The sequence below is a fragment of the Lynx rufus genome, unplaced genomic scaffold (genome assembly GCF_022079265.1).
Source record: "Lynx rufus isolate CCGP_SWC_20201006 ecotype Redwood Valley unplaced genomic scaffold, mLynRuf1.p SCAF_24, whole genome shotgun sequence".
NCBI classification, from domain to species: domain Eukaryota; kingdom Metazoa; phylum Chordata; class Mammalia; order Carnivora; family Felidae; genus Lynx; species Lynx rufus.
In genome coordinates, this window is record NW_025814839.1 from 646,321 (window position 1) to 673,727 (window position 27,407).

At 48.9% G+C, this 27,407-nt stretch overlaps 1 protein-coding gene across 1 annotated transcript in view; it reads right to left on the reverse strand.

Moving 5' to 3' along the window:
- Positions 1–27,407, reverse strand: part of DNAH10 (dynein axonemal heavy chain 10) — a 144,675-nt gene that overhangs the window by 40,485 nt on the left and 76,783 nt on the right. Inside the window, exons 33-51 of the mRNA XM_047088495.1 lie at positions 27,020–27,154; positions 26,234–26,386; positions 24,112–24,300; positions 23,453–23,599; positions 22,706–22,897; positions 20,990–21,108; positions 18,692–18,850; positions 17,702–17,837; positions 16,417–16,539; positions 14,773–14,907; positions 14,273–14,489; positions 11,489–11,608; positions 10,318–10,463; positions 7,198–7,350; positions 5,491–5,751; positions 3,541–3,713; positions 2,437–2,530; positions 1,963–2,130; positions 1,221–1,409 (exon numbers count right to left, since the gene is read on the reverse strand). Coding sequence (XP_046944451.1) covers positions 1,221–1,409; positions 1,963–2,130; positions 2,437–2,530; positions 3,541–3,713; positions 5,491–5,751; positions 7,198–7,350; positions 10,318–10,463; positions 11,489–11,608; positions 14,273–14,489; positions 14,773–14,907; positions 16,417–16,539; positions 17,702–17,837; positions 18,692–18,850; positions 20,990–21,108; positions 22,706–22,897; positions 23,453–23,599; positions 24,112–24,300; positions 26,234–26,386; positions 27,020–27,154 — 3,009 coding nt within the window. The remainder of the gene's footprint in view (positions 1–1,220; positions 1,410–1,962; positions 2,131–2,436; positions 2,531–3,540; positions 3,714–5,490; positions 5,752–7,197; positions 7,351–10,317; positions 10,464–11,488; positions 11,609–14,272; positions 14,490–14,772; positions 14,908–16,416; positions 16,540–17,701; positions 17,838–18,691; positions 18,851–20,989; positions 21,109–22,705; positions 22,898–23,452; positions 23,600–24,111; positions 24,301–26,233; positions 26,387–27,019; positions 27,155–27,407) is intronic.

Below are 27,407 nucleotides of genomic sequence, written 5' to 3' on the forward strand. Positions count from 1 at the left end.
GGACCGTACGATGGTGCAGTTGCTTTGGGAAACAATCTGGCAGTTTCCCAAATGATCAAACACAGAACTGCCACACGACCCGGCAATTCCACACCTAGGTGGACGTGCGGACACAGAAACTTGTACGTGAATGTTCACAGCAGCGCCGTTCACAGCGGCCAAAAGGTGGAAACCGGGCACCTGTCCGTTAACGGGTGAATGGATAAACAGGGTGTGGTCAATCTATACAACAGAACACGATTTGGCCATAAAAAGGAACCGGGCAGTGTTTTGCGGCTGAAGCTTGAAAACAGGCGGTTAAGTGTAAGAAGCTGTCGCAAAAGACCACGTACTCCATGATTCTATTTATAGGAGAGTCCAGGATAGGGATGTCTATAGAGACCGGAAGTACGTTAGTGATTTTTTTTAGGGCTGGATGAGGGGCAGAAAGATAGAGGGGTAACAGCTAAGGGGCAGAGGATGTCTTCTGAGGGTGACAAAAATGTCCTCAAATAGACTGTGTTGATGGTTGTACGTATCTGTGAGTATACCAAAAAGCACCGAATTGTACATGGGTGAATTATACAGTCTGTGAATTATATCTCGATAAAGCTGTTGTTTGGGGATTTGTTTTTTGAAACAGATTCTAAGAATGGCCCAGAACCGTGTGGGCTGGTTGTGCCGACACAGCAGCCAGCAACTTGCTGACCTGAATGCTGGGTCCGTGGAGGTTTGGGCCGATCCCTCCTCCGTAGGAGTGCACGCCACAAACCACAAAATTGGCTCAAGTTTGACTTTCAAATTCGATTTGACATAGTGTCCATTCTAGAAATAATACAAGGGGCCCCTGGGTGGCTCAGCTGGTTAAGCATCTGACTTCGGCTCAGGCCATGATCTCACGGTTGGCGGGTTCAAGCCCCGCGTCAGACTCTGTGCTGACAGCTCGGAGCCTGGAGCCTGCCTACATTCTGTGTCTCCCTCTCTCTCTGCCCCTCCCATGCTCACGCTCTGTCTCTGTCTCTCTCTCAAAACTAAATTTAAAAAAACATTCGAAAACAATACAAAACTTAGATTTTTCGGACATTCGGTTAAAATAATAACAAGGAAAAAACCCAATTCTACACTCTATGAAAACATCATGCTACGATCTGATCTGTTTTCGATTCTTCCAATGTTTGCATGAACTACCAACCGGCGAAATTGCTTTAATAAACCATTTCTGGGAGGGGAGGTCGACTCACCTCGTAGCCGGCTGTGAAGGCGGCCAGCCTGGAGAGAGACTGCTTCCCTGAGCCTCCGACCCCCACGAGCAGGGCGTGGCCGCGGTCCATTCGGATGATGCGGTGCACGCGGGTTAGGTGTTCCAGGGCATCGTCAAAGAGAACCAGGTTCATCTTGGTGTTGCTTTCGTTATACTCCTCAAGAATTTCCTGAATTAAAAAAAGAAAAAAAGAAAGAAAGGATCACTGGATTTTGAGAGACAGACTTTCCTTTTGTCCGGGAGAAATTAAGAACGGAGGAGAGATTCTTCCCACTCCCCCAATAATCTATAGTGGTTGAAATAATTAAATTGTTTGGGTTTATGGGACTAAATCTAGTATTGGCAATTAAGGCTTCTATGGGCTGGTTTGTGATCGGCCAGCAGTGAGCCAAAGCTGATTACAAGGCTCAGTTCATGAATTAAAACGAAAATGGATAGCAGAGAGCTGAGTGGTTCCCAAACCTGGCTGTGCATTGGAACCCTGGGACCCTCCCTGGGCTGGATGAATGGAAACCCAGAGGGGTGAACCCCGGGGTCTGTGTATTTAACACATTCCTCAGGTCATCCCCACGCACCACCGGACGTGGCAACCACTGGATAAGACACAAGCTCTCATTCTGAACCCCGAGACACAGGCATGGGTATTCTTCCCAGCGCTGGGCTCCGCTGAGAAGCACTCCCAGGAAAAGCGAGCCTGTGGAGAAGGTAAGCCCCATCCACACCTGAAACAAAGCCTTGGCTGCCTCATAATCCTGGATATCTTCATAAATGCGTGTTTCCTCTTCCTGCAGAGCCGTCCGGAAGTCTCCAAACAGGATGGGATCCCTCATCACCACCTCCATATCATCATTAAAATGTTCCATAACCAGGTTGCCTATGTGGTCTTGTACCTTTTGACAGAAGACCGCTTAAGGACTCAAACTCGACAACATATATGTGCTAAAACTTGTCAGAAAAAGAACATATGCTAAGATTCTCTGAAGTACTTTGCATTCGATTCTTTTCTCTGTTGCAAGGTACTCCATAACCCACCCTCCTCTATCCATCAACTTCTGTTGTTAGTGTATTTTTCTCCAATTGGTGAACTATATTTAAAAAAAATACTTGGGGGGGGGTGGGTATGCTTGTTTATTTCACCCAGAGAAGAATTTTGTAGTTAGAGTTTTGAATTTGCCGGTATAGTTTGATGTACTGACCAGCTGCTTGTCTGTTTCATTGATTAATCGGTCGTGGAAGATCCTCAGACACTCGTTTCTCCAGACTCTCACCATCTGGGTCACCGTCTGGAACCTACACGATGGAAGGAGCAAAATCAGTCGTGAAGCCATCTAGAGAGAGAGGGGCTAAATGCTACTATTTTCAGATGGATACACAGGGTGTGGAAAAGGACAACATTTCTATAGTCCTTTCTCCCCCCGGCCTCACGTTAATGAAATTTTAATGGAAGCTAACAAATTAAGTGTAAAGACCATAAAATCATCATCTATAATTTATCCTCCCGTAGGGAAGAAAAAGAACGTTATCCGTAAATGACGTAAGTGACATAAAATGAGTAGCCGACACGGCTTCTACTTGCTGGAATATAAGAATTTAAAGTCAGCCTCAAGGCCACTGGCAGCTTCGTATTTGAAGAACCAGCTCCATCCGGCCCCAGTTCGAGAACTTTCTCTGGTTGCTGGCAAAGAGCCCTTACTCCCCCCTTAAATCCCTGAAGCTGCCTTCCCCTGGTCTTCCTCAAGGGTACCTGAGAACAAGTTTGGGTATGTGGAAAGTCCTCAACTAACTCACTTTTCAATTTTTTGTGGACTCGACGTGAATCCACAAGAGCGGACTCTGCTTGCAGACCTACATAAAGCGCACATTAACGTAGAGACAGAAGTCTAGCTTTAACGAGAAAAGTTTTATACCCAGATTTAATCCTTTCCGTCCCTTGTGCTTACTTCTCCATTTTGTGGGTCTTTCACAAAATGTAACTGGCAACTGCAAACGATTCAGGCGCATTAGCAAAAGGCAACTTTAGAAAGAATACACAGTCAGTAGAGCATTGCCACCAAGGGCTTAAATATCACGTGTCTACGCATCTGTCTTTCACGGCTCCCCTGTCTTCAAGTCAAGGGCTTACGAGTCATCTGGCCTTAACCAAGCCCTTAACCCTTTTCTTCATTTAACATAAACAAAAAGACACTGGGTGATTAATTGATACATTGATTCATCCATTTCATTGACAAGTCCTCTGTTTTAAACGAAAATCCACCATCATACCCATGGGCCACATGGGTATGGAGAGAAGACAAACTCACCGCCCCGGATCAGTGAGGAGAAGACCATTAAAAATTCTTGAGAGGTCCCGAAGATTAAAGATGTAATGGAACTTGGATGGTGTGGGAGGCAGGTCCTGCACAATGGTTTTGTAAAGCGCCAACGTGCAGAAGGTCAGCTTGTCACTCACAGTCATGATGCTTTCATGAAACACCTAAAAATTGAAAAGACACCCCCCAAGTGTCTATCGATGGATGAATGGATAAGCCAATGTGGTCTATCCATACAACGAATGGCACGTCATTTGGCCACATCGAGGAGTGAAGCACTGGTATGTGCCACCACACGGATGCACCTTGACAACATGATGCCAGATGAAAGCCTCCAGTCACAAAAGACCACATGGTGTACGAGTCCCTTTATACGAAATGTCCAAAAGAGGCACATCCAGAGAGACAGAAGGCATATCAGCAATTGCCAGGGGCTGCAGGATGGGATAGTGGGACTACTTTTGGGTGATGAAAATATTCTGGAATAAGGTGGTGGTGATGATGGTACACCATTGTGAATGTACTCAATGCCAGTAAACTGTACTTTAAAGTGGTTAAAACAACGAGTCCTACACTATGTGAATTTTATCATAATTTTTAAAGAGGAGATAAGACGGGCGCCTGGGTGGCTCAGTCGGTTGGGCGTCCGACTTCGGCTCAGGTCATGATCTCGCGGTCCGTGAGTTCGAGCCCCGCGTCGGGCTCTGTGCTGACAGCCCAGAGCCCGGAGCCTGTTTCAGATTCTGTGTCTCGCTCTCTCTGACCTTCCCCCATTCATGCTCTGTCTCTCTCTGTCTCAAAAATGAATAAACGTTAAAAAAATTTTTTTAAAAAAAAGAGGAGATAAGAAAAAAACTGAAAAAGCCAGAGAAACTCACCATCTGATTTGCTCTGTTTCCCTAGATTTTCTCATTAACTGACAAGTTGACATGATGTGAAACCAAAGCCCACACCAGCCCTCCGTTGGAGTCTGACTGGACTAGGGCAGACCTCACGGTTTTGGAAGTGAATGGCTTAAGGTAAGGCACGAAACACCAGGTGCTCACAGTCCCTGGTGATCACACCTGGCCACTCCACACCTTTACCTTTCCTGCCCCTGAAGACTGTGTGCAAACCTCACTTTAGGAGGGAAATGCCGGGAGCAGAAGGTCATCATTTAAATGCATGGGTTCCATTTGTGGGATGACCAAGTTAAATCGACATAAGGAGAGCGGTAACTAGTATCTAATGAGCATCTGCTATGTTCTAGACGCCGTGCCGCACATCTTAGGTGCATTCTCGGTGAGGTGGCTGCCATCGTCATCCCCATTCCAGATGAGAACTGGGTCCAGGAGAGCTCAACGAACTTGCCCAAGGAGCAGCATGGGGCCTGACTCTGGGTCCTGGTCCCCTAGTTAATTCACTGCTGCGGCTCAGTGTGACCCATGTAACTCAGGGCCACATCATGACCTCCGTGGACCCAAGGCACTTTTGCCTTCTGGGCCCCTTCCTCCATAAAAATATGTTACTTTATCTTTTATGACTGCACTGATATAAAGATGCATATAATCCAGACTGGATATTTTTTCTTCCAGTTTTGAAAAGAAACATTTTTGTGTGCCCCTAAAAGTACCGTGGGCCTTGTGCCTGCTGTGTCTAATGCCCAAGAGGACCATGCAAACACTCTACCCAACAGAAGGCCCTCTAGTTCAGACTGCTAATTAATTTTTTTTAATGCTTATTTATTTTTTAGAGAAAGAGACAGAGTGATGGCAGGGAAGGGGCAGAGAGAGAGAGGGAGGCGCAGAATCCGAAGCAGGCTCCAGGCTCCGAGCTGTCAGCACAGAGCCCGACACGGGGCTCGAACCCATGAACCGTGAGATCATGACCTGAGCCGAAGTCAGACGTTTAACCAACTGAGCCACCCAGGCGCCCCTAGACTGCTAATTAAAATCAAGTTACCGAGGTATGGCCTTTCAGAATGGAGGAATAAATTAAATGCAAAGACTCCTCTGAAGGAAATGGTACATTGAAGACATTGAACAGCGAAATAAATCTCGGATCAACTTCATTGCGGCCTCCTCCAGCTTTTCCCATCGCAGCAATAAAGCCAAGGTCCCGAATGCTTTTGCAGTTGAGCTCCTTCCCGCGGTCATACAGGTAGCCTTTTTCCAACAGCAGTTTCAGCAAGGCAATCGGCTGCTGTGTGCCATATTCATCCACCTTGATTTAGTGTTTAAAGAAAGGAGATAACAGTAGTATCGTAAAGCAGAACTCAGGGATGCCTCTGCTAACCATCTAAACTAATTCTCATCTCTCCTCTTACTCTCTCAGAGAGCTCTGGTTTTAGTTTCATGGGGCTTCTCGAGGTTTGCAACTACATATTCATTTGTAATTATTATTTTTTTTATCTGTCTGCCTCACTCAACTGTAAACTCCATGAGGGCAGGGACTACTTATGTTCTGTTCATCACTGCACAGCACCAGACCCATAGGAGGCGCTCAATAAATACACGTTAATTGGATGGATGCACAGATGGATGAAAGGGTATGTGGGTGTGTGCATGGATGGGTGGATGGGTGGAAGGAAGGAAGGTGGATGAATGGGTGGATGGATGGACAGATGGATGGGTGGGTCAGTGGGTGGGTGGATGGATGGACAGATGGGCAGATGGAAGGATGGAAGGAAGATGGATGGACGGACAGATGGATGGGTGGGTTGGTGGATGGGTGGAAGAAATGTAGGTGGATGGATGGGTAGATGGATGGATAGATGGACGGATGGGCAAATGGAAGGAAGGAAGGAAGGAAGGAAGGAAGGAAGGAAGGAAGGAAGGAAGGAAGGAAGACTGGGTGGGTGGATAGATGGATGGAAGGAGGGATGGATGGATGGGTGGATGAATCCTGGCTTTGCACACAGTCCATCTAGAGGATAGATTTTCAGAGGGAAAAAAATGGTTCTGCAGAAATTACATAAATTTAAATTAAAAATTTTTTTTTCAACGTTTATTTATTTTTGGGACAGAGAGAGACAGAGCATGAACGGGGGAGGGGCAGAGAGACAGGGAGACACAGAATCGGAAACAGGCTCCAGGCTCTGAGCCATCAGCCCAGAGCCTGACGCGGGGCTCGAACTCACGGACCGCGAGATCGTGACCTGGCTGAAGTCGGACGCTTAACCGACTGCGCCACCCAGGCGCCCCGCATAAACTTAAATTTTAGTACTAAGAAAACTTCACAACTCTCAGGCTCTGGCCCCAGAAACACACTCCTGCATGCTAAAATTTCCCTTCCTTGATAAATCCAGAGGAATCCTTGGGAGATGTCTGACCTTATGCTTTCCATGTACCTGGGACTGAGAACAACACTATCGTCTGAGCTCTAGCTCATCGAGAAACCACTTACTCGAATACATGCTGTAAAAAGCCTGGAGGCTGCCTGCTGCCTAACTCCTCTAGGAAAGCAATCAGTAAGGAAGAGTCCCGCTGTGTCAGTAGAACTTTCCAGTAACACTGTCTCCAGAGCTGGCTCCCATCACCAGCACCCTGCGGGCATCGTGCAGAACGAAGGCACGTGCTCGCACACCACGGACTCCACGCGCACACACAGCGACGCGAGCGCAGCACGCGGCCCAGCCCCACCGCCCCCTGCTCCTTAACCTTGCGCCACCTTTGGCATATTCATGTCGTCCATGAACACCAGGAGGCGCTTTCCCATGGGCGGGCCGTATGTGTCTTTGGTTCGCTTCTCAACGTTTGCTTCCAAGTTTCTTTGGATATCCAGAGATGTGGTGCGGGAGGAGAAGTTGACTATTAACACAATCTGGAAGAGAGAGAGATCATTCCAGAAGGTGGTCATCTCTTCTCAGTACCAGCGGGGAATGCCGGACCGTGCGCTGCCGTCCACTTTGCAAATTCACCGGCATCTGAACTTTCCCATAACCCAGTGTGTGCCGGTACAGCATTCTTCCCCTTCAGCAGGTTGTGTGAGGCCAAGCATGGGCAGTCACCACACGTGGGCCTCTGGCACAATGTCAACTAGGGGGTCTTAGCTCTGCACAGTCTGGCTAAGTGACCTCCAAAAAGAGGTTTAACCTTTAAACAATTTTTTAAATATTTATTTATTTAAATGCTTATTTATTTTTGAGAGAGAGAGGGCAAGCAGGGGAGGGGCAGAGAGAGAGAGACAGACAGACAGACAGAATCTGAAGCAGGTTCCAGGCTCTGAGCTGAGAGCACAGAGCCCGATGTGGGGTTTGAACCTACAAACTACGAGATCATGACCTGAGCCAAAGTCAGATGGACGCCCGACCGACCGAGCCACCCAAGCGCCCCAAAGAGGTTCAACCTTTTAGAACCTCGTTTTTCTCATCTGTAAGACAGTTTTAATAGCACCTGCTTGGACTACTTCATAGGGTGATTTTATCACAGGAGATGAAATCCCCAAAGGCGTTCTCCACTTGACAAAGTAATATTCAACCAGAAGTTACTATCATGCCTGCTATGTCTTAATAAACAGGTCAGAGAGAGCACCTCTGGAATTAATTGCTGAGAGAAAGGTGAGGGGGGCCCCGGGCCCCTGTGTGGACAGCCTCCCCCATGCACGGGGCACACACAGGACCCCTCACTGTGCTTCTTAGAGCACTTGGTGAGAGTTCATGGGTCAATGGTTCTCGCTCTTAATACGCACCCAAATCACCTGGAGGGCCTGTGCCAAACGGCTCAAAGGGCCCCATCCTCAGAGTTTCTGATTCAAAAGGCCTAGGATCGTGTACGCGAGTTCTCAGGCAATGCTGCTGGCCTAGGGACCACACTTCGAGAACCACTGCTACAGACGGCACTGTCCTCAGAGGTGCCGACAGGTGCACGGGAGCCGCGTGCGATGAAGGTCAACGTGCGTCTCCTCATAACGAATGTGCACCGATGTGACTGCCGGGCCGATGAGCACCAGCTGCTGAGTCCCGACGGAGGGGCGTCGTGGGGGGGCGTCCTGAATGTGGATGCTGTTTGCCTGACCCCACAAACTCTTAGGTTCCTCTGGCTATAAACATCCCTTCTGTGCCTCCACAGTGACATCCTTCGAGCTGAATAAACCCTGTTTCCGTGCACCTGTGACTGGGCTCGACCATTCGCGGGCAGTCTGGCCCTGTCTTGCCCACATCCTTCATGTGATGCCCATCGCGAAGCCTGGCTGACCACTCCCTGGCCTAGAGGGTCACAGGGCTTCCCGGGGAACAAGCCTAAGTAAGGGAGTCAGAAAGAAGAGCTGCAGGAAACTCTTCTCCCCTCTGAGGTTCCAGAAGGCCGAAACAGGAATTGGAAAATTCAATGATGAGCAGATATTGACTAAAACAGAGAACTGAGTCGGTGAGCGGATTTGGGACAAGTATGTATCAGCTGGATATCCTGAAAAGCACAGGCAGCTTCTTGGAGGAGACAGAATCTTGCCTTGGTTATTAAAAAAAAAAAAAAAAAAAAAAACCATTAAATAAAAATTGTTTGAAGCCAGGACAGTTGAAATGATGAGCAGGTGGCCCACGTAAGGCACTCTGAGTATAGAAAGGAGAATTGACAGCCTCCTTCCTTTTTTTTTTTTTTTTAGTGTTTATTTATTTTTGAGACAGCGGGAGACAGAGTGCGAGCAGGGGAGGGTCAGAGAGAGAGGCAGACACAGAATCTGAAACAGGCTCCAGGCTCTGAGCTGTCAGCACAGAGCCCGACGCGGGGCTCGAACTCACTCACGAACCATGAGATCTTGACCTGAGCCAAAGTCGGAAGCTCAACCGACTGAGCCACCCAGGCGCCCCTCTTTATTTTTTTTTTAAGTATATTTATTTTGAGAGAGAGAGAGAGTGTGTGTGTGAGAGTGTGAGCAAGGGAGGGACAGAGACAGAGAGAAAATCCCAAGCAGGCTCCACACTGTGAGCGCAGATCCCAAGGAGGGGCTCGAACCCATGAACCGTGACATCAGGACCTGAGCTGAAATCAAGAGCTGGATGCTTAACTGACTGAGCCCCCAGGCGCCCCTGGCGCCCCCCTTCCTAATGTCTTAGGACCCTGGCACGTTCTGCAGTGTCACGTTTCACAGGGTTCATTTCCGAATTTGTCTCCCCCCCCACCCAACTGTGAGTCCCTCCAGAACTGACTGCAAGTTCGCTCTTGTCTGTCCCTGTGGCACCCAGCTAGCTCAGTGTCCCCCACATGTCGGACCCTCCCACATTTAACACAGGCCCGGAGGAAAGAAAGGAAAACCTTGAGGTTTTCAAAACCACAGCAAGGTGATGGATAAAGAGACGGCCGGCCTCCAAGATGACCCCCGTCCACCCTCACCCTCCAGGTACTCATTCACCCGCGTAGCCCCCTCCCACAGGCCAAGGTGATTCACGGTGGTCTCTGTGTCACCCACAGACCATGGCCGAAGCGAGGGAAGGTGATTTCCTAGGTCACCAAAAGCAGCGTGGCATCCGATTTGCTCCGTCGTGGACGTGCGCTCTGGCAGAAGCGGGCTGCGATATCAAGAGGTCACTCGGCAGCCCCCGGAGAGGTCCACATAGTGGGGAACTGAGGCCCACCATCTTGGAAGAGGGCCCTCCAGCCCCCCCCATCAGGCCTCCAGCCCCGGCCGACCGCTGGACAGCAGTCTCAGGACAGAGCGTGAGCGAGAACCGCCCAGCTAAGCCACGCCCAGATCCCTGACGCGCAGAAATGGTGCGACAGTAAGCGTCTGTTGCCCTGGGCTGCTACGCGTGGGGGCGATTTGTTACCCAGCAGGATGCCAACCACGACTTACGTTCATCTCCACGTTCAGATTTTTGAGGAAGTTCTGGGTAGTGGCTGTCTTAGAGGTGCCAGATTCCCCAACCAAAAGAACCGGCTGCTTGATCTTGACCATCTGTTCCAGCATCCAGGTGGTGCGCGTTGTATCCACCGTATGAACTGGGGAACACGATAGGAGGGGGGCATCACAGAAACGTCAAAGGGCAGCATGCGGCAACCTGGAGTTTCACGGAATTCCGAACGTCCCATAAAAAGCGTCGGCAAAACCCCAAGACGTGACCTTGAAAGTGAGTACACGGGTACCGTCTGGAATCTCACTGCCCCAATAGTTATTTTTAATAGCTCTCCGGAGGCATCGCTTAAACACCATAAAATTCACCCATTTTAAGGGTATGTTTTGGTGCATTTGGTACATTTCTACAGCTGTGCGGTCACTGCTACGGTCCAGATTCAGAAGCCCCAAACCGTTCTTCGTGTCCGACTCCGACGTATGCTCAGGATGTTAAAAACTCAGTTTCTCCATGGCTTACATCAGTCACACATCTGCAGGGTTTGGTTTCCTGACCAACAACTTCCTCCAAAGACAGAACGAAACCACGAAACCAGGTCTGGCTTGCTCCTACACTGGTTGCTTTTAGTCCTGACTGGTTCCTGGGGAAATGGGTAGGTCTCATTCCATCGGAACCAAACCCAGACCTTTGTTTCGGGAAGTCATCCTGCCACTACGTTCTCTAAATAGCCAGAGGGGTGCGTTAAAAAATACGGCACAACCCATTAAACGTCCGTGGTGGACGACCTCGCGAGGCAGCCCTTTTCACCACACGCTGCCCTGCTCATTCCTCTCGCTTTCTTCCTTCATTCCTTCGCACAGCCGGCCAGCTCTCCAGGCTGCAGGGGGCCCGTGGAGACTTGAGGTGGGGGGGCAGAGCGGACTGTCCTATCCCCACCCCACCTGTCAGGTGACAGCTGAGAACCACAGACGTCTGAAGACGCTCAGAGCCAGCCGCACATAAACAGAATCAGAAACGCCACCCTCTTGGTGAGGCCCACGGCTCAATCTTTTCAGTTTCTCCGAACCGACGCTCTGGGTGGGACTCAGGGGGCCACGGAGGCCCCCGGATCTTTTTCACTTCCTCACACCACAAGAGCCATACACTGAGAACAGGGGTTTGGTTCTCACTCACCCAGGATGTCGATAAATTTCCTCTCACGGACGTGAACGTATTCAGGAACTAATTTATTCCACGGTATCCATTTCTTCTGTGCAGAATCGAAATGAAAGTCATACATGGTTGGGAGGTGACCTGTGGTACATAATGGTCCATTTCGCTTCAGTCGTAGACACGGAAATACAGGGTCAGCTCTGGGACATGCATAAGACGAACTGATGCTACCCGCCCCCTGGACGGCAACTTAACTGAGTACTTCGAACTTACACTCCCATCCACTGGGCAGGTACACGCGGAGCCCCCTCCCTGGGGACAAGAGAGCTCGGTGGCGGACAACCCTGGAACCTAGGCTTACAGTTGTTGGCGGCCGGGTGGGGGGCGGAATGGAGGCAAGTCAACAGGCAATGTCAACGCGGAGCGCTACGTTCCGCGACAGGGCAAGCGCAGGTGCAGCGGGCGCCCGGGAGGACGTCTGACCAGGAGGGGCAGGGAAGAGGTCGGAGAAGCGCCTGGTGCCACAGGGCACGCGGGGCACCTCGAGGCGCCCCGCAGCCCACACTCCTCTGTACCTGAACATCAGGGGTGCTACGCAAATCAGCTCTGAGAAAGGTTCCTCGTGCACCTGCTCCCAGAGAGACTGCCACCCGGAGGCCCCAGCAATACCAAATTTTGCAGCCAGCACGGGGAGGAAGCCATCCCAAAGGAGATGCCATCCAGTCTGAGACCTGAAGCATGAGTCCTGAGCCAAGAGAACTGGGGGCCATTGGGAGGCTGTCAGGGAGAAGAGAGCACGCGGGGTGGCCGGAGGAACAGAAAGGAGTAAGTGAGGAGTGCACACGGTGGGCAGATGACGCAATGCTACAAGGGCTGCGGGGCTGTTGCGTGAAGAGCCTGGCAGGCCATTTCAGGGGCTTGTTCTCCACCCCGTCGGTCCTGGGCATGTGACATTAGTCTCCAGTGGGACCCGTGATCGGGTCTGCCTCTGCAGAGATCAGTACGACTGTAGTGGAAAATGGATCTGGAGGAGGTGAGTGGAGACCGGGAGATCTGTCAGTGGGCTCCCACCTTACCCAGGGCAGAGCCGACAGGAGAGCTCCCAAGAGATGTGGGGGTGGAGATCGACAGGCTGAAATGACAGGGTCGCCGATGTGCAAGGTGGACAGACAGGTGAGAGAGAGATAATAGGTGGGTAGACGATAGATATAGATGATAGGTAGATAGATGGAAGGCAGATAGACAACAGATACACGAGTAGGTAGATGAATGATAGACAACCCGCAGACAGATTTCAGTAGGACAGAGCGAGGGAACGAGGAGAAGGCTCAGGAGGGAAGGAGACTGGCAGGCCGAGGCTGGGAGCGCGCGGCCAGCGCTCCGTGAGGACTTGCAGCACGAAAGGAGGCTGGAAGACCAAACCCCGAGGAGAGGAAGGAGACGGAAGAGCGGCCGGCAGGGAAGAGGAGGGACATTTCAAGAGCGCAGGAAGTGGTCAGCCACGTCGGACGCCAGGCAAGGTCGGGATGGCGAGGACGCCAAGGCCCGTGGGCTCCGGTGGAGACGGCAGCGGACACGCTCACCGGAAGCACTTCCAGGGGAGCCGGGACTTGAAAGGGGGGCGGGTGGCTGTTGGCCGAGAAGCCAGTGGGTTGAGAAGACGGAGCTCGAAGCCAACCTTTCGAGGACTCGTGGCTTTCACAGGAAAGAGGTGGAGAGACGTCTCTAGAAGGGCGTAGAAGGTTTCCCCCGAGCAGGTCCAAGAGCAGCTGGGAGTTGGTAGGAGGGAAACAGAAGAGACAGCTCAGGAGGAGCCCAGCAAGGAAGCCGGCACCTGAGCAGGAGGGTGGAGAGCACAGTGCTCCCCATTAGGAAGCCCTGGGACCACTTTACTTTGCTGTTTACAAAGAACGCCCCAGGTAATGATGATAGGATACAGCTTAGAAAGATGGTGACCGGCCAAGTCATGTTCAAATATCATGGAGAACTAGACAAAGATGAGATGCCGGGGTGGCTCAGTTGGCTGAGCGTCCAACTTTGGCTCAGGTCACGATCTCCCGGTTGGTGGGTTCAAGCCCCGTGCTGGACTCTGCTGAAAGCTCAGAGCCTGGAGCCCGCTTCGGTTTCTGTGTCCCCCTCTCTCTCTCTGCCCCTCCCCCGCTCACAGTCTGTCTTCTGTCTCTCTCTCTCAAAAATAAATAAACGCTAAAAAAATTTTTTTTTGAAGAACTAGACAAAGATGGATCGTAGCGTTACACAGAGTTCCTGAAAAAGGCATGTTTTCATCACACGTCGTTCTTGGAGGATGCACCTTCTTCACCCGCAAACTAAAAACCTTAATACGAAGATCTCCTAAGAAGGACCTACAGATCCGCCCTTGATCACCTCCTGTGAAAATACTCGGGAATACAGCAGATGAAAATTAGAGAGGTGGTCTTAAAAAAACAGGTAGAGAAATTCAAAGGAGAAGAAACTCAAAGTCATGCAAAGTGTGAAAATTTCTAAAAACTTAAACAGCAAAGGAAGCGAGCGCCTAACTAAACTCAGGGTGCGAGGGTGGGAGTGCTGGGGTGGGGAGGAGTTTAGACTCAACAAGACAGGCCAGTGCGGCTTCTGCTCTAGCAGCTCACACGCTGGAACTCCTGAGCGTACCCCGGGGGGGTCTGACCATTGCACGTGTGTCTACAGAAGCCAACGAGCAGGAAAACCCGTACGGGCATACGTATGGAAAAGCAAGGTCACTTCCTCCAAAACCCTCCCCCCAAAGCGCTGTGAGTAGGAAAACAGGCTACGCCCAGATCTCACCTGGCAGCTCCCCGGGGCTGGCCCATTCCCCTTCCGCATCAACAGAAGGCAAAGAAGCAAGGCGTTTAATGCACTCGTCAAATTTAATCCTTCCATCCTCGAGCAGAGCAGCTCCCAGAGAACAGTACAGAGCCTCTAAGAAATAGCACTCCAGAAGGTCTGGTTCCTCTATTTCTCCTTCGAGTAGTGCATCCAACATCTTGGTTAACTGGGTTACCTAGTGCCCAGGCAAATCCCGGATCAGCCCATTCATTCCACTCTCCCACCCCAGGGTCAGTTCTGGTCATAAACCTCGGGATCCCAGGTCCCAGCGCGGTGGGAACTTATGACCCACCTTATCGGTTCCATCAGATGGAGCCTGGCACCTTGTCCTGCACAGGGTCGCCAAAGAAAGCAACCTGTGACGTTACAGTTTACCCCTCTGGCATCTCTGCTTCCCTTGGCCTGTGGGTCCACCTTTAGGGAAGCATCTCTCTTTGCTAACAGGGATATTTTCTCACCATATTTAGGTCTGTCTGCGGAACGACGGTCTTCAGCTTCTCGCCTCGTCTTCCATCCACCGTCCCTTCCACAATGACATCGATGAGATAGGGCACATACTTCTCAAAGAGACTCTCTAAATTGCTCTGCTCTGCCTATAAAAGAGCAGAATTGCAATGCATTTTCGAGGGCTCCTTTATTTAAGGGGAAGTTAGTGGAAAGCTGATCTTGGCGAAAGAGGGATGAGAAAGGTCTTCTGATGAAGGGTAGATTTGGCAGGTGAGTACACCCCGATAACAGCGCCTTCCGTTTGTGGAGAGATTTGTCCTTCACGGTGCACTTTCATTGCAAAGCGCTTCGTTTCACTGCCATAGCATCTACCCCGCCACCTGGGAGGGAGGGAGGATAACAGGTCCCATTTGACAGAAATGGGGCTGATTATCTTCAAGTTCAAGTGGTGCGGCCACAGTCATCTTGCAAAGAGTGCAAAGCAGTGGAAGCCCCTCTCCCTATCAAGGCGCTGAGGACCACCAGGGATCGCACGGGCCCTGACACAACTCTCTCTCCCTTACGACGGTGCCTCCAATGGTCCTATCATGCTTCCCTCGGTCTTCTCTTCTCTGGGATAATTATGTCCTGGTTTCCAATTCACCATCAGCCTAGCAGTCCTTCCAGTGATACACCCAAACCACCTGCGTCGCTTTGAGAACGCAGTCATGGTGTCCTGGGTGTGTGGTCAAGGCACTACCTTCACATGACTGTCACACCTATCTCTATACTTTTCAATGAAGCCTTTTGTTACAATACACATTTTAGCAGCCATGTGACACATGGCATGGTTTGAGGTCAACTAAAACCGTCAGAACTCAATTACGTGACAAGCTAGGTCCTTCACATTGCATTCATCCAATTCAGCAAAAGCTGGGCCCCTCTAGAGAGAAGTCTCTCAACAGCTGGGCTTGGCTGCAGCAGGAGTTGCCAACTACAACCCACAAGTCAAACCTGGCCTGCCACTTCTTTGTCTAAATAAAATTTTCTTGGTACATAGACATGACCATTCATGTACTTTAGCTGCTTTCATACCACGATGGTATAGTTGAGTAGTTGCAAAAGAAACCAGCTGCCCCACAAAGTTTAAAATATTACTCTCAATCCTTTTACAGGAAAAAAAAAAAATGTCAACCCTTGATCTAGACTACTGAAATCATCACATAGCCCTGGGGCGCTTAGGTGGCTCAGTCGGTTAAGTGTCCGACTTCAGGTCATGATCTCACAGTTTGTGAGTTTGAGCCTCGCATCAGGCTCTGTGCTATCAGCATAGAACCTGCTTCAGATCCTCTGTCCACCTTTCTCTCTGCCCCTCCCCAGCTTGTCTCTTCCCTCCCTCCCTCCCTCTCTCAAAATAAATAAATAAGCTTAAGAAACGAAAAAAAAAAAAAAAGATTACCTATCCCCTATCCCACCAGCTATGGAATTATCTGGAAATCTAGTAAGTGTGTCTTCCAGACTTCATCCAATTTATTGATGCTCTGACACTGCTTAAGATCACAGGCAGATCAAGGTCAAGGTCATGGCTTTAACTACAAACACCCCCCTGGATTATGTTTATTCAGCTAGGCATGAATACTAATAACTTTTAAGTTCATTTTAGAAATAATTTTCACCTTGTTTTGTATTTGATTAACCCATCTTTTCCAGTACGGTTGATATTTCAAGTTTTTAGGATCCACATAAACCATTCCACATCGAGACACAGTTGCAGGAGAGGCATACTGTAAATCTCCAACCTAGAGAAATAAAGGAAATCAGTCATGTCTAAAGGTATGAACAGCTGAACGGCATGTTTAAAGGCCTTTGCTTTGGGCAAAGTTTTCACAACTGCATAAAACCCAAGTCATGCCCAGATTAACATAGCTTTCATGAGGCTTCCAACTGAACACTTAGGTTTCTCATGGGAAGGTTATACATTTCTGATGTAGCACCTTTTTAACTTTTCTTTTACTATAAATTAATATGAAAGTTAATACGCTGTAGAATATCTGACAAAAATAGAAAACTACAGAGAAGAAAATTAGTTACCCAAAATACCAACACCAAGAAATAAACATTGTTTTGGACTGTTTTCCTTTCAGTATTTTTTTTCTTCATTTTTTAAAACATAGTTGAGATTGGGTAGTATAAAACTTAATACATACCCATCTAAACCAGCAATATTAACACACCTATCTCTTCATGAGGAAAAAAAAAAGACACCGTTCAGTCAGCCAATAAGGTAAGGAAATACGCATGCATCAGTGAATTTTGCAGGCCAACTTAGGAACAACTTTAACATTAAGCTGAAGTGAAAACAAGTCTCAGGGCCACAGCTATGAAACAGGTTCAGAGGCTATGATAGAAAGTTTGCAAAAACAAATGAAAAGAAAATTAAAGGCAAATAGTGTGAGAGAAAAAAGAGGGCAACTACAAACTAAGACCAAAAAAAAAAAAAGGCTCAAAAAGAAAGTAAACATAATAGCAGTATACTAGTTGGCTCTACAGTAAATATTTCCATATTCATAATAACGCAAATACTTTTTACTGATTTAACTGATGTAGCAATCAGTTTAGTATTCTGAGGAGGGGAGTGAGCTAGTGTTGTGAGAGATGAACTCTCGCTTTCATAGCAGTCATAGCGTAGATACTGTGTAAACTTGATACAGGAAGAAACAGCATGCTAAGTGTGTCATGTACAGACAACAGGATAATGATCAGCAGAAACAACCCAGAGGGAAAAGCAGTTTCACTCTTGGGAGTAAGAAGAGTGAGGGAAGTATTGAGTTGTCCTCATCATAAAAACTCTTCTTGCACTGTTTGGGTTTTCTTTGGTCATCTATATTTATTACCAATTTAATAAACATTTAAATGCTTAACTGCAAGACACATTAAAAATTATTTTTCATCACTACTTGCCTCAAAGAGCAGAGCACAGTGCGCTTGAAGCCGAATGCGCTCACCATTGGCCAACGTCAACAGCCTGTTGTCGTCCATCACCGAATTCATGTTTTCCACCCACAGAGCATCCACATCACCATCAAATAAAATATACCTATAGCAACCCAAGAAAAGTAAGCCAGGCTTTCTTATGGAACTTGGTGTCCCTTCTCCATTCATGACGAATGTCTTTTTCCCAGGGTTCTGTAGCCAGGACCTGACACAGAGCACCCAACTTGGTCCAGAGGTTTGACCCATAAAATCAAAAGGAAAAAAACAAACAAACCATAATATCTGTGTGAGTCAGTCACTGACACTGAAGAATAATGCAACTTCACACTAAAATCTGAATTTCTTGCTTCTCTTGCAACCCGGAAGGCTGAAAACACAGACCTGCGCTCCTGCCTGGGAACAATCTGCTGGAGCTGAGCAGCAGCTGTGTGTGGAGACGGATAGGATCACAGTCTCAGTCTTTTCTTAAAACTGAGACTATCAATTGCTATTGGTCCCTGGTTTTGACACCAACTTTTCTTATGATAAGGTTAAGAGCAAAGGAAAGTATTTCATATACCCTATCCATGTATAACGGATTGAATGGTGGCTCCCAAAAGATATGTCCATCCAGAACCTGTGACTGTGACCTTATGTGGGGGGAAGAAAAGATTTTTGCAGGCGTTAAGGATCTCAAGATGACAGCATCTCGGATTACCCAGGTGGGCCCTTATCCAAGGACAAGTATCCTTATAGAGAGCAGAGTATCCTAGCAGTTGAGGAGACAGAGATAACACACAGAGAACTGACATGCATCTGGCACTTTGTGAGTGGCCTTCGCCATCTGACTCTAAGTCTGTGGGCATCCATGCATGAAACTACAATACTATACGTTGTCTTTTTTTTTCTTTACCTATAACATTCAGATAATTAATATGAGGCTAACCCAGGCTCTCTCCCATTTACAAAGGTACTCACTTTCGCTCCTTCTTATCCGTCGGCCTGTTGACCTCCCGGAAGATGTTCGACAGCACCCCGTCTGTCCAGTCTCGGGTGCTGGGGTCCAGGATGCCATAGAGCTCTATGACACTCACGGCTTTGGGGTTTAGGATGTACAACTTTGTCATCAGCCCGAGCCTAAACCCAAGGAGAGAGGCTGCAGCTGTGGTCCAGGTGGCCTACACATTAGGAAAACAGTCTGGGCTGCCTAGGCGGGGGTCAGATGTTTGGGATCCAGTCCAAAATTTCAAACGCAACCCACACAAACTCTCCCCTGGGCTTCTCCATTACCGTCAATGGCTGACACTAAATGCAAGGGAACAGGGTCGCCTGCGTGGCTCAGTCAGTGAAGCGTCCGACTCTGGCTCAGGTCATGATCTCACGATCCGTGGGTTCGAGCCCTGCGTCAGCTTCTGTGCCGACAGCTCGGAGCCTGGAGCCCGCTTCACATTCTGTGTCTCCCTCTCTCTCTGCCCCTCCCCCACTCACACTCTGTCTCTCTCTCAAAAATAAGTAAACTTAAAAACAAAATTTTTTTTAATGCAAGGGAACCATGTTTCACCAAAAATATGGCCCCAGCACAAGCGAGGTCTGAACTGAAGGCAGAGCCTTGCCTTTTCAGGGCAATGAGAAGCTAAGTTACGTAGTCGTGCCTGTGACGATTTACATAAAGGTTTTATAATTCGCGTACAGGAGACAACAGTCGTCCAGGACAACGTAACACACCCTTGGACCACTAACGTTCAATCTCTCGTATCTACGGGATGTCTGCTCTGTGCTGCTGACCTTGTGCGCCGTGTGGATGGGGCATTTGCCACCATAATGCCTGCAAATTCCTGCAACACGATGGGATGAATTCGTCTACAGGAAACCACACCTCGCACAAACAGTTTATAATTAACTACCTAAAAATAACAGTGGCGTGCAAATACACACACGTATGTGACAGTTCTATCAACTACCTAACAATGAATTAATTAAAGAACAAAAGGCAGGAGGGCTACGGCGCAGCCCCCTTGAAGCCAGGGAGCCACTGTCCACTGGCCTTCTCATAAGAAACATAAGAAGAATTAAGGAAAAATGGCAGTCACTTACTCACTGTTCTTATATAGACTATCTAGAAATGTTCACATCACAAAGATCGTTAAGTCTTGATTTAGATTTTTGCTGGAATATTCGCATGCAGCAAAGTCTTTCTGGGACCTAGTTATTACTTAGGAGGAGAGCGCGAGGTGAGAAAACCTGTTTTCAGGACAAGGATGGGCACGACAACTCACTCCAGGTCTTTAGAATGTTCTGTATCAGGAGTGTGAGATCCCTTTCCTAGCTCCCACTGGGCTGGCAATGGTTAACTCATCTGGGGAGGAGACACTCTGTTTTTGGCCACTCTGATACCATAACAAGGGTCGCATAATGGTGAGCGTCCTGCCTCACTTTGAAGGAGCAACCTGAACACCAAGAAAATACAATTTAACCAGTTAATTTTCAAAATATCTTTATAAGGTTGTTTGTGAAACACTTCCCTCACAGATGATCCCGGTCACAGGGTGATGCACACAAGGGTCACTGTTTTGCCTTCTAAAATCGGTGAACTAGGGGCGCCCGAGTGGCTCAGTCAGTTAAGCATCTGACTTCGGCTCAGGTCATGATCTCATGGTTCGTGGGTTCGAGCCCTATGTCGGGCTCTGTGCTGACCGCTCAGAGCCTGGGGCCCGCTTCGGATTCTATGTCTCCCTCTCTCTCTGCCCCTAACCCACTTGCATTCTGTCTCTGTCTCTCTCAAAAATAAATAAACATTAAAAAAAAAAAAAGGAAAGCTCACTCTCTCTCTTAAAAAAATAAAAACAAAAATAAATAAAATAGGTGGACTAACTCAGCAATGAAACAAATCGAGCCACTTCGAGTCTAAAGTGATGTTTAGAACACTGACGTGTTCAGATTTCAGTTTTCAGGACTGTTTGTTTCACTCTGTATTGCATGTGATTCTGAAGCTGACTGGGTCATGAAAATAACTGGTGGCCATGAAGCTAAGGTATTAAAAATGTTTCACATTCCTTTCTGACTGGATTACACCCTGGCTTGAAAATGTCTTCCCCGTGGTAGCTGTATGTAGTTTCAAACACGAATGAACTTTTTACTTTCATGATTTAAAAAAAAAAAAAAAAAAGGCAGTGTTTTAAGACAAACCTAACCTCCCAGGAATTGAGAAGGCAAAGTGTAACTAGGTGATACCACCACGACCGGGCAACGAGGCCCCCTCCTCGGGGTCATACTCACTTGGTCTGGGCCTGACACAGGGTGTTAATGATGACGGACTTGCCCCCTCCCGTGGGCCCCACCACCATGGTCGTGTGGCGGGTCAACATGGTCTCGAACATCTGAACCACTTTATCCACCTGTGGGGCAAACGTTGGTAGCTAGCGTAACACAGCTTTTTTTTTAAAACAGCTTTATTGAGCTATAATTCACTTACCATGCAGTTCACCCATTTCAAGTGTGCGATTCGGTGGGTTTTAGTATGGGCACAATCACGACATGCAATCTTAGAGGGTTTTCATCACACGTTCCCCCACCCCCAAAACTCTGCACCCGTAGTCAACCCTTCCAAGCCCTGCCCCCAGCTGCCGGCGCTGTTCATGTGCTGTCTGTTCCCACGGATCTGCCCACTCTCCATAAATAAATGGAATGACATAAATGGAATCACACGGTATATGTGGGCCTTTGTGTCTGGCTACTTTCAGCACGTTTTCAGGGTTTATGCACATTATATCGTGGGTCAGGACTTGATTCTCTTTCGTGGCTGAGTAAAATCCCATTGCACGGATAGATCACATTTTGCTTATTCATCTACGGGTGGACATTTGCACGTTTTCATTTTTCCCCTCTTACAGATAATGCTGCTACAAACATTTGTGTACAAGTTTTTGTGTGGACACATGTCACTTCTCTTGGGGAGGTACACAGGTCATATGGTTAAGTCTGTGTGTAACTTCTTGGGGAACTGCCGGGCTGTTTTTCTAATAGCCGCTACACCATTTTACATTCCCACCAGAAAACACACTGTTTTAAACAACCACATCCAGAGGAAAACCTCAGCGCCAGGAAAGGTGCCAAGAGCTCTCTCATCTGTGGCCAGTACCTGCTGCCCCAGCCCGAGGCCTCTGGGTAGCCTGATGCCCCGAGAGAGCCCGACCAGAGGCGGCCACCCTGGTCCTGAAGCTTTAGGCATTTGGACCCTCAGCAGAACACTCTGGCAGTTCGTGGCTTAATGACGACATATACAACCTTACAGACTTGAGATGATCAAAATCTTATCGGTAACGTTTAATTTAATTTTCGTTATATGTGTGACTCTGGAAAAAAAAAAAAAAGACGGGGTGGGGAGAGAACATTAAATGGTTGGACCCCAAAGCAAAATACTTCAGTTATCATATTATGCCAAAAACAATGGGTGGGTGATGTGTACATACAGTGGGAAACTACTCTGCCTTAAAAAGGAAGGTGATTCCGACACATGCTATTACACGGACGAGCCGTGAAAACATGCAAAGTGAAAGAAGCCAGTCACAAAAGGACAAATGCCTCAGGATTCCACTTACATGAAGTCCCCAAAGGAGTCAGATTCATAGAAGCAGAAGGCTGGGTACCAGGTAGGTGCCAGGGGCTGGGGAAGCGGAGGGGAGGGGGGAGTCGCTGGTTAACGGGGACAGAGTCTCAGTTTCACACAATGGGAAAGTTCTGAAGATCTGTTTCACGATATGAATACACTTAACACTACTACCCTGGACTAAAACTGGGTAAGATGGAAATTTTTATGGTAGGTGTACCTTACCACACTAAAAAAAAAAAAAAAAAAAAAAAAAAAAAAAAAAAGCAGGGAAAAATGGTTAAGACAGTAAATGTTATATCATTTCTATTTTAATGAAAAAACAAAAACAAAAACAATGCAAAGGACCCAGAAGAAGCCCGTGAAGTCATTTCACACTGCCTTACCTGGACAGGTAAGACGATGTAGCCGTTCTCCTGCTGCACCTGCTCTACGGCGTCATTAAAATCGGGGTAGCGAACACGCGGGCAGTCCAGTCCAGGAAACAGATCGGAAATCAAACCGAGGAAAAGAGGGACGTCCTCAAATACAAACTTGGGCAGATTCATGTCTCGAAGGGCCCTCATCAGCACCACATCCTGGATGGAACGAAACGGACATCTTCAAAGATATTTCTGAAAGACCCGGAGACTGGTCTAGGAATCCTCTTATGAAATATAAAATGAAATTTTCTATAAATTATAAGACACCAAGCACTGTCAGCACAGTCTCCAGAGAAAAACGTGAGCCTGTTGCCCACAGAGCAGCACTGACTGAAGTCTCCTTCAGAGTAGGTCCTGTGCTTTCATTGCAAAGCGGAAAAAGACACAAAATTCGTACTCGTGCTTTCTTGAGGCCTGGGTTTATCCCCATCCCTCCACCCCACCATCCTGCAATTATGCATTGATCAGAGGCATCAGAAACTGTGGTGCCGTGGAGACACTGAAATTGACCTATGGTAATAAGTCAAATTAGAAAAAAAAACAAAACATATAATGGCTAAGAGACCCAACTGAGGCCAGCAACCCAGTGAAGTGACAGCTAAGGCTAAACCTTTCCCATGAGTACCATATAGTGGCCCATCACCCATCCCGGCTGTTGTCAGGTGCGTGGGAACCGAAGACCCAGAGGACGTGGGTACACGTGGTCCCTACCTCTCTAAGTTCCGAAGAGCTTCTCTTCAGCTCTCCAGCCATTACCAACACCGATTTCAGGGCTCTCAGTCCAAAATCATAGTGGTGTTGCTTGGAGAGCTGTTCCCGGGCCAGCTTGTACAGGACAGTCATCTTTTTGGCCAGCGTCTTTTGTGATCAAAGATAATGACAAAGAAAGAAAGAAAATGACCCGAGAGCAAAGGGACATCATTCTACAAAGAAAACGGACGTACGGGTGCTCAGATGGAACGGCTCTATGAACAAGCAAACCCGATGGAATCCAGATAAAGTCTGTAGCTGAGCTAAAAGCACAGCGCCCGCATCACTTTCCCGGTTCTGACAATCAGCCTTGGGGGTGTCAGGTGTCATCCCTGGGGAAGGGGCACACAGAACTTCCTGCGCTTTGCTTGTCACTTCTTGGGAGTCAAATTATTTGAAAATAAAACTCACAATTTTTAAAAGGGGCAGGAGAAGGGGGGGGAGAGAGAGAGAGAGAGAGAGAGAGAGAGAGAGAGAGAGAGACACACACACACACACACACACACACACACACACACACACACACAGCAAGCAAGCCACACAGAATGCAAACTTGCCAAGCCCCCAGTCCGAAAGCAGAGCCAGGGCGGAGCCTGGGCCGGGCAACCACAGGGCCTCACCTTGGCCCAGAGGAAGCCCTCCGAGAAGAGCATGATCTCACAGATCTGCTGCAGGTCAGGCACGATCACCACCACGGGCCTGAAGAGGGCCTTCACTGACTCGGGCAGCTCCGTGCGGCCAGCGTAGCCGGGATTCATGGTGATGAAGATGCCCATTCTCGAGTCCAGGGAGATCTCCTGCCCTTCAAACTGGAGGGTGACAGGAAAGGAAGGGGGTTACGGCCGGCAGACATCACCTTCAGCTCCCTTCCGTTTCCGGGTGTTAAACGTAGAGCCCTTGTGCTTAGGGCCTGAGTGTTCTAGGGGGCAAGCCTTGCCCTCCCCAAACTCTGATCCAAATCAAGGGTCTGCACACTTGAGAAGTGGCAGCTGGGGGGGAAGGAGTGCAGCCTGGGGATGGTCCGAGGTGCTGTGTGAGCCCCAACAGGTTACCTAACTTCTCTGAGTCGGTTTCCCTTTCCGCAAGGTTTGGCGATTGAGCGAGGCGATCTGTGCTCGAGCACACAGTCTGGCGCCCCACGCAGAGTGGATTTTCATTCAGGTTACCTGTGACTCCCCGCATCCAGCCTCAACCCCGCCCCCCGGGCGCCTGGACATCAACCCTTCCCACCTCTTCATCCTCCGGGTGCCTCGGGGACCAACAAACTGCAGGAATCTCAACATTTTGAATTTCTTTAGCCTACAGTTGAGGTTCACCTGCCTCAACTTTTTTTTGCTAAGAGCTTACTATTTTATTTCTTTCGCTGGTCCACCATAGAGACAAAAAATAGGAAATTCTATTTTTATGAGGCACAGGTGGCCTCGGTGACAAGGGGGGCAGCCCAGCAGGTAGCTGATGCTCCCCCTGTCTCGTCCCCCCAGGCTGCACTGAGACCACTCCCACCCATGTCCCAATATCCACAGGAGGCCCAGACTGCCCCCCCCCCGGAGATGACGGACGGGTTATTTGTTATTTAACCTGAACGCATTGCAGGTTCAATTTCCCTCCCTCACAAGCAGTAAGCCCAGCCCTGAACGATTTCAGAAGAACGAATTAAAAGGAAATCCACCCAAAGCCTTTCTGGGAATCCCGAACACGTTTACCAGTACCTAGTTTACATAACCTCTCGACAATGAGCCACACTGAGGTCCGGGAGGAAAGCAGGCGGGTGGCTAGGGCCAGGGAGGTACCCCCAAGCGAATCCGCACCAGCCTGAGCCACCATTTGGGTCCCGAACTTCTGAGGCTCTGTAGGGCCTCAGAGAATATATAGGAGATTTCAGGCACAAAGGAAGGACGGACGATTCCAGGCAGACAGGGACACATACGGTGTGACAAGACATGGTGCGCCTACAGGGCGAGTGTCATGAGGTGACAAGAGTGCAGGGCACACGGGGACACAGGGGCAGGAGGGGCGGCAAAGTACACTGGGATCAGAGAGGCCCTGGTGCAGGGGACTGGTCTGGCCACTCTGGTCCCTTTCGTTACAGAACCCACTTCTGGAGTGTGCGAATTATATAGTTAGATCGTGCTTCTCCAAATTCTCATCCAGCTTCGTCAGATGGAATGGATTGTATTTGTTTGTTTGTTTGTTTGTATTTATTTGTTGTGTTGAGAGAGAATGTGTGAGTGAGCAGGGGAGGGGAAGACAGAGAGGGAGACACAGAATCCGAAGCAGGCTCCAGCCTCTGAGCTGTCAGCACAGAACCCGACGCGGGGCTCGAACTCACAAACTGTGAGATCATGACCTAAGCCGAGGTTGGATGCTTAACCGACCGAGCCACCCAAGGCGCCCCATGGGACATTAATCTTTAAGGCTGCCTTTTTTCTCAAACTTGGGAAGTGACCACGAATGTTTTTCTCCTTTAAAGGGGGCTCTGTACATCACTTATTTGAGAACACTGCCTTGCCCACCGATAGCAGCTTTGCGTATGTCTGCAATTAGTTCGAAGTTCTTAGAATAGCACAGTCCTTAATTGTCAAAGATGCTGATAATTTTGGAAAACCCAACCATCTCAATTTGAAAGCAGAAGTCTGTCAAATCATCTGTCAGCAGCCTGGTCCGGAAGGGCGACTACCCAGCACCTGGTGAGGTTTCCGCCCTGGAGCATGTGGGCCAGGCAGGCCCCGCGCTCAGCCTCACCTGGAACGTGGGCACCTGATGGATCAGAGCGTTTCGGATCGTCTGAATCTGGGACGAGATGACCGACAGCACAGAGGCGTCGATTCGATTAAACTCGTCGAAGCAGCCCCAGGCCCCACACTGGGCGAGGCCAGAGAAAATCTTCCCAATGGCCTAGAATGAAAGAAATGGCAGGACAAGGGCAATTTTTATCTTTAAAACTGCAAGCGATACGTTTGCGGAGACATCGCCTAAATTAAAGCAGACAGTGAACATCAGGTTGGCGGAGAGGCAGCTGGCCAACCACCCCACGAATGGATCTTTCTGGCAACACTTCCGGGACCCTCTCATGGGCCAGCTCCCATTCACAGGATTTTACAAATTAAGGATTTGCATGGAAAACTCCAGATCTCTGGCCTCTCTTGAAATACTGGAAACTCTAGCAACACCAGGTCCGCTTTCCCAAGTGGTAACAACCGCAGCTAAACAGTGGCTCCCCCCGCAGCCGAAGCACTGCCTTCTACTTGGCCACAGTCTTCACCACTCCCTATTGTCTCTATCTGCTGCTTTCCTCGTTATCTATGTGGCTCTGGTGGCATCTCTGTTTGCGACGCTTGCTCTACAAGCTGCTAACAAAGCCGACACGTGTACGTTCTGGGACCGGGGGCGAAAGATTCTCAGCTCTACTCTTCCAGCCGCCTCCATGTGTTTTCATGGAAGAGAATGAGGTGAAATGCCTTCCCACCATGCCCCGCTTTTAGCTCTCTGCCCAGTAACACAGCACCAGGAGTGACGACAAGGCCTTACCTTATAATCCATGCCTTCACCGCAGTTGGTTACAACACAGAGCAGGCCCAGGGCTTTGGCTAGATCCTTGGTGGTCTCGGTTTTGCCAGTACCTGCTGGGCCAGCAGGGGCCCCTCCCAGATACATGGACAGTGCCTGTTATGAGCGAAATGCAAAACATACATTGGTCTGATTCCCACAAGGAAACGGGTGTCATTTCCCAAAGCACTGCGATAATCTATGTGGAATATATACATGTGGCAAGGGACAAGTTCACACTCACCTTTCTTATTATTTACTTGAGAGAGAGAGAGAGGGAGGGAGAGAGAGGGAGAGAGAGAGAAAATCTTAAGCAGGCTTCATGCTCAGCATGGAGCCCAACGAGGGGCTCGATCCCACAATGGTGGGA